The sequence below is a fragment of the Colossoma macropomum genome, unplaced genomic scaffold (genome assembly GCF_904425465.1).
Source record: "Colossoma macropomum unplaced genomic scaffold, Colossoma_macropomum, whole genome shotgun sequence".
Classification (NCBI taxonomy): domain Eukaryota; kingdom Metazoa; phylum Chordata; class Actinopteri; order Characiformes; family Serrasalmidae; genus Colossoma; species Colossoma macropomum.
Genome location: NW_023494810.1, coordinates 12,680,338 through 12,695,808, shown reverse-complemented (window position 1 = coordinate 12,695,808; position 15,471 = coordinate 12,680,338). Strand labels below are relative to the sequence as shown.

General features: G+C 39.4%; 1 protein-coding gene across 1 annotated transcript; it reads right to left on the bottom strand.

Moving 5' to 3' along the window:
* Positions 1-347: 347 nt before the first annotated feature.
* Positions 348-13,776, bottom strand: slc6a1b (solute carrier family 6 member 1b). The gene is made up of 15 exons (XM_036559433.1): positions 13,385-13,776; positions 12,003-12,391; positions 11,610-11,741; positions 10,733-10,833; positions 10,524-10,633; positions 10,119-10,251; positions 9,778-9,912; positions 9,581-9,684; positions 9,231-9,355; positions 8,052-8,164; positions 7,199-7,330; positions 4,047-4,149; positions 2,604-2,704; positions 2,351-2,518; positions 348-796 (listed from the first exon to the last, which is right to left on the bottom strand). Exons 2-15 carry the CDS (start codon positions 12,238-12,240, stop codon positions 689-691), a joined length of 1,803 nt encoding a protein of 600 aa, XP_036415326.1. The 5' UTR covers positions 12,241-12,391; positions 13,385-13,776; the 3' UTR covers positions 348-688.
* Positions 13,777-15,471: the final 1,695 nt, after the last annotated feature.

Sequence of the window (15,471 nt, the reverse complement as noted above, 5' to 3'; positions counted from 1 at the left end):
TTAGGACTGAAGAGGGTGGAGGGTAGTTGTAAACTTTTATGACCTTAGAAGGTTGTTATATTCTGGCTACATAATCTTACACACAGACCACAAGCCCAGTTGCACACTCCCTTAGCAGCCATTGCTTGGACATCCATGATACAATGCATTTACAATGCAGTCATATATGTGCCAACTTACCCCATTCAGTTTTTTTTTGTTTCGTATTTCTTCGAATACAATCGAATACAGTTGGATTCTATTCTAAATTCTTTTTACAATATCTTAACATATTAATTACATTTATATATATTTATATATATATATATATATATATATATATATATATATATATATATATATATATATAGAATTAGCACAGTAGTGTTCAATCACGTTGGGCCTCCAAACTCGGAATTATACCGCAAATTGAGTTGTTACATTGTTACATTTTGGAAAGACTAATATATCTTGCATATGAAATACAAACTAAGCACTAGATCATTGCCGGATAGTTTGTACTGTTTTTTTGTTTTCGTTTTCATACATACATTAAAACAAAAAAATTCACTTGTAATCAGGTTGGTCACATTTTTCCCCCGGAGGTAGGTGAATATATTTTAGACATGGAAGTCCTTGGTCGTGCTCAACCGTGATTACATTTCTTCACTTTTTTTTGTATCAGAGATGGTCTTCCACACTCAGGGTCTTAGATGTAAGCCTCGTCGTTGGCTGGGGTCGGGTTTTCAGGCTGCTGCTCTGGCCCGTTCTCTTGGCTCTTGACCAGTGCCGTAGGCTGAGTCATTATCCGCAGACGCTGGAAATTCAAGGAGGTGAAAAAACATCAGTTTCAGGCCGATCACAGTCGTGTGATGGTGTGAGCGGCAAAGCTAAATCAAAGCACTGATTGATTCCATTAGGCAATCAGGGTGTAATTGAAGCTAACTCCTACCTTTCCGCCTCCCTGTGGTGAGAGATGCTGATTCAAGTGTGCCTGTATTACTTGCAGCAGCTTTGGGCTCACGTTCACTTCACACCTGAATGCTTTGTTCTTAATTGCTAGTTTCCACAAGCGCAACGATCCTTCCAGAGGAATGCAGCTTTTTTTTTTTTTTTGACGTGTCTAATTTGTCCAATCAGCCCTACATTCACTGACTGAAATGCAGACTGCTAGCACTGCTAATCAAAGCCACTTCTAAACATTTGGGGGGCCTGAGTGACATCCTACTTGGGGACCCTCAATCAAATGAAGTGATATTATTTTGTATGTAAGGATGAAAATGAATTAATGCTTTATTTCCTTTGATAAGAAAAAAAAATATTCTAGGTGACTATAAATTCACTTATTTAAACATATTTAAATATGACATATTAGTGCAATATATATATATACAACCACACATTAATGTCTAAAAGTTATTTACCACTACAGAAAACGTGTAAACTAGTCTTTGTACATGGACCTTTACTCTTGAACTCGAGTATATACATATATTTCAAATAAATAAACATTATTATAATAATAACTGATGTTCTTGGTTTTTCTGGGGTCACACCACCTGACTTGGTTATTAATCACAACTCACAATTTTTTCCAATATTTTTAAAAGGGCTTCTGACCTTGCCTATCCCTAACCCTAACCCTTGCCATTGCACCATGAAGGTCACTTAGGGTCTTATTTACAATGCAAAATAGGCTGCACACCCTTTCTTAAAAACATGTCAGAGTAAAAGTCCTTTGTTTTCGGTTGTGCCACATGACATTGTAGGAAATTATAATTTTCTGACAAAAGTTTTTCAGTGAATTGCTATTGCTAAACCTGCCTTGTCTTACAACATGGTTTCAAATATAAGTTAAGGCCAAAATATATTGTTTATAATTGTATATGACTACTGTTTTTATTAGTTTCATTATATGCATATATGGTTTGATGGTCACACCACCTGACTTTTTAGACTTTGGGAGGCAAATAATAAATTTTATTTTGATGTACTGAAAATGTGTGCATGTAAAGGAGATACTGTAGAATAATGTGATTAATGTCACGTATTTACTCGTTTATTTAATAGAAAGTGCCATTGACCCACATATAAAATCAATATATTTAAATAAATACATATGAAAAAATGGCTCCTACTTCATTTTAGCTATCTAGACTTTTCAGATGCAAAGTTATCAGTGATGTCATAAAATGACATAAAATGACAAAAAAGCAAAATCGAATACGAGGCCCACTGTAGCTCAGGGCATCCTAGGCAACTTCCTATAGCAGGAAACAGCCCGTCTGCTGTAAATATTTGCTCTGACAGTCAAAATTTGCAAATGTGTATGCCAGAAATGAACAATCAGGAGCAAAAGTTTCCGTCTTACCTCTTTGTATGAGCCTTTTAATGTGAGGAACATGTATCCCATGTATCCTGGAATGAGGACCATCGATGATAAGGCCATACACCAGCCCACACCCTGGCCCCACTTAGGGAACACGTAATTATTCATGGTGAGAGGAACCATCTGAATCGCACTGAAGAGGAACACGCCCTGCAAAACAGAACAACTTTCTTCCAGTCCTGAAACAATTATTTATGCATAGATATCTTTGGACAAAAACGTCCATCGTACTTACCGCCACGATCAGAGGAGTGAACACGACCCAGCACAGCTTCCACCAAATGCAAGGCTTGTATCCAATCATCTCTTCAATATTGCCATAGAATTTATTGACACCTTAGACAAATGAGAAAAGAGGGTAGGTCATGTGACCGTGCGCAACGATGCGTAAACACTTCACTTAGGATTACTGCTGTGTAGACGCTCGGGACGTCGGCCCTCTTGATAAATGCAAATGGCAAATCCTGCGGTCGTTTGCATAATCAAGCCCTGTATGCAGAACAATTAAGATCCTACATATGCATTCAAATGAAGCGGCTGCGGAAGTGAGTCTGGCACAGAGATTAGCATGTATTAAAAGGATCTTTTTATCATAATGAGATGTGTTATGTCTGGTGTCTGAGATCATCGAGCGCTATGACCCTTCTGAACATTGATTATAGATTGTAAAAGTGGAAACAGAAGTGTTTTGTTGCAAAGCAATCCAAAGTAGCCTCAAATAGCACTAGATGTAATTAGTATTGGTTGTTTTATGGACATTTCACTTCTTTTCAGTATCATGTTTATCGTGTTGAGCTATAATACCACAGTTATCATCTGCATGAAACTGCTTTTCTACTGTGTCTGTCATTTCTGAGGTCCTAGCAAAATTCTAGAGAACCTGTGTTGCTTCTCTTTGCTGGAGGAATTGCAAATTTTAAATATGGTTATAAGAAAACACGATTGATATCTTATCTCATGAAAGTCAGGTGTTTTAATATTGTTATTGTCATAACAAAACCTTGTAGAAGACTCAATAAAAGACATTCTCAAATGGGAATTCCGACATTTTTCTAAATTTCTGCATAAATAAAAGGTTAAGGTGTAAACAGAATCATTCAGAGTGGTTTGGTGTGAAATGCTCTGTTCTAGAGAAACTTTAATTGTTCACAGTGGTGGTGATAGGAAACAGACGTCCACCTCTGAAAGCTCCCTCACAGAAAGTTATTACATGAAATGGTTATTAATTCACTGCATGATGACTAAGACATTGTTTTACAATAGTTTTGAGATAAAGTCTAAAAGCTTGTACACGTGTAGGTTCATTGGTGGTTTTGGATAGCAAATAAAATGTCTATATTTGTGTTGTAGTCATGGCGACCCCTGGTTCCTATCACCATCACTGTAAAGAATGTTTCTCTACAATTAAACGTTCCACACCAAACCACTCGGAATTAGTTTGTTTACAGTAAATTATGCAGAAATTAATGAAAATCAGTGGAATTCCTCTTTTACAACTGGGTGTTATTAACTGATATTATTCTCTGTAATTCTGGAATGTTTCTTTTGGTCCACTGTCCTAAAAAATTTGATAGTGAGGAAAATAGTGTTAGCATTATTCCATACTTAATGACATGAAGTTAAAATAATTAACAAAAAGAGTCTGAATCACGTCATCACAGTGGAAACAGAAAATTACCATAGAACCAGGATATAGAGATACACTCGAAGAATACCAGGAACAGCAGACACATTCCACTAGCGGAGTAGTAGTCGAAAAGTTTGAACACATACAGGCCTCCCTGTGGATTTAAAAAAAATATATATTAGTTTCTAAAATGCAAAAATTCGTACACAATGTGGGAAGACTTTCCAAAATAATGTGTCCTACAATCACTGTCTTGACTAAAGAACCTTTGAGGAACCATATTTTAAACAGTGTCATGAACATTGTGAGGGTCAGTGGTTTAAACGAAAAAAAGATTCTAGTTAAATATGAATCTACATATATTCAGTGTTCGAGTGGCCGTTTTGAATTATGTAATGGTCATTAGATGAGATAGCTGGGGGAGGTGGGTGGTGATGGCGGGGGGGTGGGGGGGGTCCACATACTTAAAGTGTGTTCAGTGTCTTATGCAATTCAAAAATGGCCTCTCCTTGTGAAATACATCTATTGAAAGAAGCTGTGCGGTGATCAAACACGCCAAAATAAGAGTCTTTGTGCAAAAGTGCTGTAGATCATTAAAATAAGAACCTGGCAAAATCACTAGGTCATCATTCCTCTTCAGATTGTCCTGTAAAAACCAATCCCAGGATATTTCAGCTGAATAACTGTGATCAAGCGATCCCATAGATAAGATTGCATTATGTTATCTTTAGCAGGTTCACTATAAAGCTGCATTTGATTTCTTCAGTGACCCAGTGTGACTGAGCATAAGAATCATATATATACAATACTGTGCAAACGTTTTAGGTTGATTTAAAGCTGTTTATCAGTAAATGTTTATTTGCTTAGGAAAATACTAATATTAGAATAAAGAGAAATAGCATTAATGCAATAATAGTGATTTTGTGTATGTCACTATGTTCTCCTAACCATTTCCAAACCTCTCCTCGAGAAACACTAGTAGAGCTACCATCCATAACCAAGGTTATCTAATAAGTCCTTCATTAGAGGTTAAATGGATTTGAAGAGATCCATGTGATGGCTGGAGTGCAGTGAGAAGTCAGGAACCAAACATTTTTCTCTAAATAGCTTAAAAGAAAATATTTTTTATTAAAACAAGAAATTCTTACCTTTTACTGTATTGATGTTTATTTGTATTTGGTTTAATGATAAATGGTGTTGCTAAAAGCAGAAATGGTTTTAAACAGTTTGCTTAAGACTTTTGGACAGTGCTGTATATAAATGTATACAATCAGCACATTATTTTAAAATTATTTTATTATATACATGTTATGCTAACAACCGCGACCCAGAAGGATAAGCGGTTTAGATGATGTATGTATGTATGTTTCACATGTATAACATGTGATTTACTGGAATTGTAGCACTTGCAATGACCAGATCTTCCATTTTAGCTGAAAATACAATAGACTTGAAGTTTTTAAAGAAGCTTGACACAATGTGAGGTTCTACACCAATTAAAGGTTTTGCCTAGAATCACGTACCATTTAGGAGCCTTCATTTTGTGTAAGGATAATGTCAGTTGTCTGAACTGCAGTTTTATCTCAGTTGATACTTCCAGTTCCTCAGTTAGCTTTTGATCTTTTTGTTCTAACAGGTATTGGTTCTGCTCAGAGTTTTTTATTCTATTTCTGAGCCATGATGGATAGAAAAAAATCTTCTGATGTTCTTGATTTGCATAGTATTATGTTTTGGAGATTGCGTTTTGTATAGTGGCAAACTGTCCAGTGAGCCCGGCACATTGGATAGTAAACATGCTTCTCTGAAAGCTAGGAAATCACTGTTGTGCTGCCTTTTGGTAAATCATCAGTTAAGATGAGCAACATATATGATACCTAGAGGCTGACATTACATCCACCGTGTGTCACTGATGTAGCTGTATGCTTTGTATCATCAGCAGATTCCCACATTTCAACTTTCCTACACTTACAATAGAACCCTGTAAATGTCTTATCTGTCCATAAAACATGAAACAAAACTCTATTGACTCATTTCCCGGCTTTTCAGTTATTGATGAAGTGATGAGGTTTGATGACGTTTGCATCTTTTGCTGTAACCTTCATAATTCTGCTGACAAAGTGTAATGTGCACTCTGTTTGATGTTAGTGATTCCAGTGAGCGATGCTTGTTTTCACCTCACAATTCTGTTGATTTTTCTGACATAAACTGTAGAGCAGTTTCTTTCCTTTATTTCATCTGATTTAATGTTGCTTTCTGAGTACAGAGTGGGTTTCTTTCATCTTCAAACTATTCAAAATGCCTGCTGTTGGAGTAAAATGCAACATGGATGTTTGATGTAGTTAAACAGCTTCCAGAAAAACGTGTTTTTGGTCACCTTCTCATATTCCCATTGTAATGTCGTCTACCAATTTTCACACCAATTGGACAGATATTTGTTCAGATTCACCCTGAAGCCTTTTTACCAAGAAAGTAACTTTTTCATGCAAAGGAATTACAAACTTTGCTCAAATACTATTTAAATTATTTATTAAAAACTGAAATGTTAGGCTGTGCCCCATACTTTCAGGACAATCCAAGCAGTTCAGCAGGTTTTAACCAGTATAACTGGAAAACACAATCAGGCCAACTGTCACAATACATAGGCTGTACACACCTAAAATGGTATAAATGGACACAAAAATGGTACAACCCACTTCCCCCAAACTACTCTTAAGTAAAAGGTGACTTTTTGCCTCCTATTAGTCCTTTTTTTCTGAGAAAGCTTGAGTAAAAAGCAAAAATAGCAATGCTTCCATACCTATTGAGTGCACTGTATATAACCACAGCCCAGCACACAGCAAATGCAAAGGCAAATGACATTTAAACAACCTAAATAACACGCTGTTCTGGTTACAAGCTTTTATGTAACAGTTTGAGGTTACTAAGCTGCTGAACTGATAACACTACAAAGCCATTAGCTATCTCTGTAAAAATGCTCCGCTTGAGATGTTTATGTGCTCAGAGGCTCTCAAAGCAAGGCGATCCTACTTAATGCAGCTTCAAGGGCTTTCAGTCTGCCTATTTGAGGTATTTTTGCCCATCCACAGATACATGTTCAGGGACATCATTATAATCATCTTCCTGCTTTTACACACGCGCTGAATCCATAGGAAGAGAGAAGTGTACCACTGTTCAGACAAGCTGAGAATACATTATGCACATACCTGTGTGATATTTGACAGGCCGATCAAATAAGACACGAGGCAGACAACAGCGATGAAGATCTCTCGTCGTCCTCGCAGCACGCGGGGGAACTCGTCCACCAGTGCTGTGATGAAACCCTCTACTGTGCAGAACTGTGGAGATACAATTAGTTAATTAATTCCATGTTGAGTTTGCCGAGAGGTGTATATGAGCATGGTGTATATAGATGTATTCACAGTACTGTGCAAAAGTCAAAGACCATCCTTCAGACTGGCCATTAAGTACAAATTAAGTACAATTTTAGCATAAAAAACAGACAATATATATTTGGCAGAAAATTACATCTCATGCTTCTCATGATCCAAGTATTCCACTTACAAATTTCATCAGTAGATTATACTAGTAAAAGTTACACATCTCAGTTGTATGGTTGTTAGGAGCTCCATTTTCTCTGTATCTTTTACTAATTTAATATATTTGAATGATTTTTTAAACAGTTTTGGAAACTCTTGTTTTTCACGTTTCCTTTGACTTTCTCCTTTCGTAAGCAGGTAGAATACTTTATATCTAATCTCCTTAGAAATATCTCCTTAATCTATTATAGATGCACATGAGAAAAAAATGTGTGAGGTGAGCTTGTGTGAATAATAGCACCTCTTTTAAGGGGAACATAATGACAAGTAGCAGTATAGAATCCACAAACTACAGCAGCAGAGCAGTTCAAATGACTAGGCAGCGGGTCAGCATGCAGGGTCTTATAGAAAGCTGCAGACCCACAGGCTCACTAAGACTGGGACATTGCATGCTAAGAAATGGACTATAAAGGAGGAATAAGCATGTGCAGTCTAAAATGTGTACATTAATTATCTTTACCTGACTGTCAATGCCAAGCATAAGAAGCATGGAAAAGAACAGGATTGCCCAAAGAGGTGAAATAGGCAGCTGGGTAACAGCTTCTGGGTAGGCTAGGAAGGCCAGTCCTGGACCTGAAAAAGAAAAAGGATGCAATCTTCCTTCAGAACTGGACTTAATTCATTCAGTTGTTGCCAATTCTACCTGCTAGCTAGGACTCCCAAGACATGCAAAGCTTTACTGAATCTTTTCATACTGCTGCTAACACAACATCACTGAACTGCTCAACACACTTGGAGGAGAACACTAACTAACAATTTTGCTACATTAGCTGACAGACGTCTCACAGTTGGCTAGCATTATTCTGAGTGATGGGGGGAGAGAGAGGACCATCCTACCCACCCAGAGAGAGAGGACAGTTATGCTCTCTTAGACTTGGCTCTGGCATCGCCAAGGTTTAAACTGGCTACTTCACAAATATAAGGTCAGCGCTTAGATGGTTAAAAGACTCAGCAGGCCTCATACATTTTACATTCAACTCTAGATTATGAATTACATTAAAAATTACCAATAAGGTTTTGTTTTTTGATGAGGCCCAACTGATGACTTACGCTTTTAGATATATAGGTGCAACAAAGTTGCACAATGCTTTCAATGATTTTTTAAGTTCCCTTAAAAGCCTTTCAATGGAAAGTTTTTGAAGAACCTTTTTTATGTTTAAAGGTTTTACACTGGCTTTTCCTTGAAATGTACGCCCAAGCCAAGAACTATTTAGGAACAATTTTGATTTTTTTTAAGAGCTTCCCCTTATATATCTGCTGGGACAAAACCTTGTATCTCCATTTTTTAAGTTTTAAGTTTTTGTTTCACATAAGTTTAAAATTCCAACTATATACTGAGTTAAAATTTCATGACAAGCGGACCAATAGAAAATAATCCAAAATTACTTCCACTGAAAGTCGGAAATTTTTGGAAAAAATATTTTTCCTTTTTTGTAAATCATTTTGGAGATACAGGATTTTGTTCTGGCAGTACTGATATGTTTAAAATAACCTTCACATCACGCATGTTTCTTTAAGAAACCAAAAGTGGTTTCTCTATGGCATCGCTGAAAGAGTAAATGATCATTTTCCTCCTGAAACCGAACAGTTAATGTCACTCATATCAATACTTCCCAGCAAATCTGAAAAATCAATTTACCTGATGCAGCCACGTCAGCGATAGGCCTCTGTGTGATGTGAGCCATGAAACCCACAATGGAGAAAATGACGAACCCAGCGAACATGCTGGTGAAGGAGTTGATGCAGCAGACAATGATAGAATCCCTGTGGAGTAGACAAATGGTTATTATATAAGGTCATTATATGGATCTCTCATCCATCAGCATTCAGTGAGAACTGGAAGACAGTGGCTTTCACTGTATCCTGTATTGGAAATTCTCAGCACTTAAGCCTACAATGTCTTGTGAACAAAGACCTTTTCTTTCATTGAAGAAATAATGATCGGTGTGCCTTGAGAGCCTCTCGTTATGTCATGTAATTGTTGCGTACTTGTAAACATTGTTGTTGAAGGGGTTGTAGCTTCCGAGGGCAATCAGCGACCCGAGGCCCAGGCCGTAGGAGAAGAAAATCTGAGTGGCAGCGTCAAGCCACACCTAAGAAGGCAGAAAAAGAGAAAAAATGTCACAAAATAACGCAAAATTGTCAATATACATCTTCAGCTTCATGGTAAATGTGACATGATGTACCTCTGATTCCTTCAGCTTTTCAAAGTCGGGCGTGACGTAGAACAAAATGCCCTCTTTAGCTCCAGGCAGGGTGACTCCACGGAAGAAGAGAATCAGTAGCATGAAGTACGGATATGTGGCGGAGAAGTACACCACCTGAAAATATGACATTCACTGCTTTATCAAGGTCCAGTGGTCAACAACTAGCATGCAACAGCTCATAATAGCACTATCTGCGGGAATGTTAAGACTGACGCTGCACCAACCTTTCGTCATTTCCGATAATGAACAGCTGATGCTACATTCACAGCAGCAGACATGAAAGAAATGTTCAAAGCAAGTACAAATGTCTGTTTCCTTACCTTTCCTGTCCAACCCACACCTTTCCAGATACAAAAGTAGACCAAAACCCAAGCAATGGCCAGTGTTATTGCTAGAGGCACTCTGATCTCTCCTGGCTTCTCCAAACCTTCAGTGAGCTGATGGACGTTACGTCTGAACGACCACAGGAAAAACAAGCATTACTGATTGATGTTACAAGCATGTGAAACATTAGAGATAGAAACAATCCTACTTAGACAAAATATAGCCTTCATTGTTGATGCAAGTCACGTCAACTGGCTGTCCGAGGGCCAGACACAAACAATCGTTGCATTTTGGTGCAAGTAACACTGGCCCTCTTATAAAGCAGAGGACAAAAGCTGGGGTTTTTGCATGCAAACTAGAGTCCTGAATCCCAAATTGTTCCAGTAAATGGATGCCCTTACTCCCAAAACTCCACCACGGCACTGGTCATATTAGCCGTGCTCGCCAAGCTGTAGTTTGAAAAGCATCTGTCTGTATTCCAGGAATTATCACAGGACTTCCAGGGAAGCTCCTGAAATGGGATAATGTGGTATTTGAGCAGGCATTTAAAGAAATCTTGGGTCTTTACAACTTAACGATGGGAAAAATCTCTTTGAAAAGCTGTACTTACTGTCGTGAAGGAGTTATATAGATAGTAAATGGCCCAAGCAATGATGACAATGTAGTATATGTTAAGCCAGAAGGAGAGAACTGCAGCTGCCAGGCCAACACCTAAGAGAGATCAGGGTAATGTGTGCGGAGGAATATAACAACTGCGCATATTAATGAGTAATAAAAGAGTCTGCAGCTAGCACAAATATGTTGGAGTGTAATTTGGCGAACATTAAAGGGGAATGCCAATGATTTTTCTAAATTTCTGCACAATTTAGCAGTTACAATATACAGATTCATTCTGAGTGTTTTGGTGTGAAATGCTCCATTCTTGGGAAACTTACCAAGTCAGAATTGTTCAGTGGTGGGGATAGGAACCAGACGTCCACCTCTAAAAGCTCCCTTGCAGAATGTTATCACACAAAATAGTTATAAATACACTGCCTCACATCTCTGAGACGTTGCTTTAGGATAGGGAAGGTTTTGGCCTAAAATGTACGTGTTAAAATCAATTCTTTGCAGAAGCATGCATGCATGGCCCCAAAGAATTTATTTAATTTTATTTTTTATTTTTTTTCAATTGTACAAATATTTCATCATTACAAATTATGCTGGTTTTGGATAGTAAATAAAATGTCTATATTTGTGTTGTAGTCATGTGGTTCCTATCACCACTACTGTAAAGAAATCTGAACCATTTCTCACCATTCTGTTTACACCTCGATGATTCACTTACACACATATTTTCAAAAAATCAGTGCAATTCCCCTTTGAGGCTGCAACAAGGCGTTGAAAAAGCGCAGCGCTCCTAAAAAAAAAAAAAACCTTGTTTTTGAAGACAATGCGCAAAATGTGAGCGCGCGCTGGGGATGAGATCCTTTTGCATGCTTGATTACCTTTGAACATGGGAGCTAGTTTCCACACTCCAAGTCCTCCAATGGACGTGTACTGACCGAGGGAGGTCTCGAGCAGAAACAACGGTACTCCAGCAAATATGAGCGTCAAAAAGTACGGGATCAAGAAGGCCCCTAAACAGGAATAATAAAAATAATTTAAAATGGGTGAGGAAAAGAAAAAAGCGAATAAAAAAAGTGAAATAAAATGGTTGCGTCATTTTTTTCTCGGATAATCCACGGCTGCTTGGCGCACGTTTGCGCAGAAGAACACAGACAATCTAAACGACTATGGGAATTATTCAGACTAAGAGATTAAAAAATATATATTCTTCAGGGTCTCCTTACTCCAGCACCTTTTTTCCTTTAATAAAAAAACATCCCACTGGTCTTTACCTCCGCCGTTTTTGCCACAGAGGTAGGGAAATCTCCACACGTTGCCCAGTCCGATTGCGTAGCCAACGCACGACAAGAGAAAGTCAAACTTGCCGCCCCATGTTTCCCTGTCCGGCAGCTCCTTCTTCTTCTGCACCTTCACCACCAGCGTCTTGGGCTTGTCGTTGGCCGTGGGCGCCTCGTTCACCTCGGTCAGCACGTGTCCGTCGGCGGCGGCTTTCGCGCCGTTGCTCGCCATCTCTCTGGCTTTGGCCAAGCTCCGGGCAGGCGGGCGCGAGAGTTCAGCAGCGCTCCACGTAGACAGCAGCTTCGCGGAGAGGAGGAGGAGGAAGAGGAGGAGGAGGGGGCTGAGGGGGGCTACGAGGCGAGTTTCCGAGCCGAACAGAAACCTGCGGCCAAAAAAATGAAGAATTAGACACTTTTAGTTAGTATCAGTGATGATTAGGTGTCGCGTGAAATCACTGTGCGCTCTGGTTGGAGACGGCGGCGCGCGCGGCGCTCTGCTTCTTCTTTTTTTTTCACTTTGGCACCCAATCTTTTTAAGATTTGCGCTATTTTTTTTTCTTTTTAATTTTGAAATAAAACTCGATTTTTGATTGCGCTGCAGCAGTGCAAGACACATTTTACGCGCGTAAAATTATAACGCGCGCAAAATAAAGGCCACGATATTTATGGGCTCATTTATGGGCCATTTTGCTTAATGTGTTTAATATTATTAAACATTTATTTTTGAATACAATAACGATCGTCCAAAGCTCACTGAAGGCGCGTCCCATTGTGCTCTGCGCACCGAGCCGTGTTAACCTGATTTTACCCAAACTTTGCATCTTTTTCGTATTTTTTTCTGCTAGTTTAAAAAAACATAGTAACCAGTAAGTGTTTCTGTTGGTTACTGATGGTTTTGTAATGTGTTTTGGCTTTTTCAATGGGTGGAAATCACAATGTATATGATCCTAATGGTTTAACAGGTGACCAACTGCTGATTCTATATGCATTTCAGTGTTTTCCTAATAGGATCTAAAGGTGTTCTACAGGAAACTAGTGGTCTCCATTGGGAATCGTTACACCAATTCCCATTAGAAAAGCAACCCTAATAGTTTCTAATGGTCATTTTTCAGCAGGGTGGTGTTTTCAAAAACAAGGCGATTCGCGTTGAACTTGCTGGGCGGTCGAGGCAGCCAAAGCGCGCGCTCCGCTTTACCCTTTACGCGCGCTAAAACCTCCATGTGCCGAATTCAGAATGTGCCCGTATTCAGGCCGCGTCGCCGTCCTTTCGAAACGCATCCAAAAACGCAAAAAAGCCCAAAAAAAGACCCTCGAGACGAAGCGCAGCCCCCCAAATCTCCCCGAACTGGCGCTGAAAGAGGCGCTTCTCTACTTACAGTCAAAGCGCGTCCCCGAGCTGGAGCGCCGTCCGCGGGCTCCTCGTGAAGAATCTCAGCCGCGCGGAAAGCCAAAGCGAGCCGCGTCCATACAGGCGAGTAGGGTCCAGAAGGTCCTGCTGGAGAAGAAGAGGCGCTGTCCAGCAAGGTGGTGCTGAACGAGCGGGGCCAAACGAGCTGGAGAAGGAGCAGCTTCGGCTTGTGCCACCACCTAACATCAGCGACCAGAGATGTTACATCCCCCCCTGCAACACACGCGCGCGCACACACACACACGCACACACACACTCTCACTCTCTCTCACACACACTCGCTCTCATCTACATAGCCTCAATGTCATGTGAAAGTCGACCCTCCCCGCGCACAACATGTCCACCACTGAGAACGCAGCGGGCTCCACACTGGAGCATCTTCTTGTCTCGGGGCTTTTTATACGCTTTGTGTGTATGTGTGTGTGTGTGCGCGTGTTGCGACAACTCGCCTTCAAATGCGCGTGGATGTAAATGTGATTTTGTCGTGGGGGGCCATTCACAGGCGTCAAGTTGTTTGACCACCTTTAATGAGCACTGGCCTAATTGCTCAATGGAAGCAGTTGACCTGGCTATTCGTTTTAGTGCAGGGGTTTTGGACAAAACTCCATTTGCTTGGACACAAAGAGCTCTGAGGATAAGTGGTCACCCTTCACTTCTCTCTCTTTTCTTGGTGCAAAAGCTGGACAGACTCCACCCTTCATTTTGTCCGAATTCCAGCCGGAAGAAAATATGTGAAATAGAAAAGAGTTTTCAAAACTGGACTCCAAAAGTGCTTTCCGTCCATCCTTCCACTGTGAGAAGACAACTCAGCACTATGGGTCTGAAAGGATGTGTAGCTGTCAGGAAGCCTCACTGAGAAAAGGAGACAGACACATCAAACAAAGAAGCTGAACAATGGACTGACCACCCCAGAGTCCAGACCTCAACATCATTGAATGTGTTTGGATTACTGCAGAAAATGATCAACCAACTTCTAAGACTGAACTGTGGAGGTGTGTCTGCAGATTTGTTTGAGAAATTGCAAGGGAGTCTCCTAAAAAGACTGGAAGGTAAAGAGTGGACACACTTAATACTGAAAAAAATTGATATTATACAGATGTATGCAAACATTTTGGCTCCTCTGGGCAAATTACCTTATTTACACTTAGAAATCATATAACACCTCCTCTCCAGAGAACATTCTCCTTAGTGCTTTCATGTGTATTTACTGCTACTTTGCTGAATTTAACATATAAACATAAAGTGTGGCCTGTGCAAAATTTTATATCCAATATGTTAATCTCAGCATCTAATTTGAAATCGTCGTTGAGGCTTCTGTGTAATTTTCTGCTTCTGCTTAAAAATTAATACTTGCACTTAATGCCCATTTTGACTGGAAATTCGGATAAATGAAGAGGGGTCTCTGACTAGTAGACAGTACTGTAGGTTTATGCATGGCACACATTCTGCATTATGTCTGTCATGGCTTTTGCCATCACTTCCTCTCTCAAGTTGGCAGTCCCCTCCCCCTCGAGCCTTTTAAGTAACCAAAGTTAGACAGAATGAGAATGATGCCTGCTGAAACAACAGGCAGCATCAGATGCTTCATACACACACACACCCACACACACACACACACATACACACACACACACACACATACATATATATATATATATATATATATATATATAAAAAAAAATATATATATATATATATATATATGTGTGTGTGTGTGTGTGTGTGTGTGTGTGTGTGTGTGTGTGGGAGGGGGACCACTGAGCTGAGAGAGGGAGTGATGGCAAAAGCCATGACAGACATAATGCAGAATGTGTGCCATGGATAAACCTACAGTACTGTCTAAAAGTCAGAGGCCCCTTTTCATTTATCCAATTATATATATACATATATATATATATATATATATATATATATATATACATATATATATATATATATATATATATATATATATATACATAAACTAATTTGCTGTAGCTTAAACCAACAATTTCCAAAGTGGCAGATTTGGAACACGATGCCAATCACATGGTGGATTCTGGAGAAGAATGATAA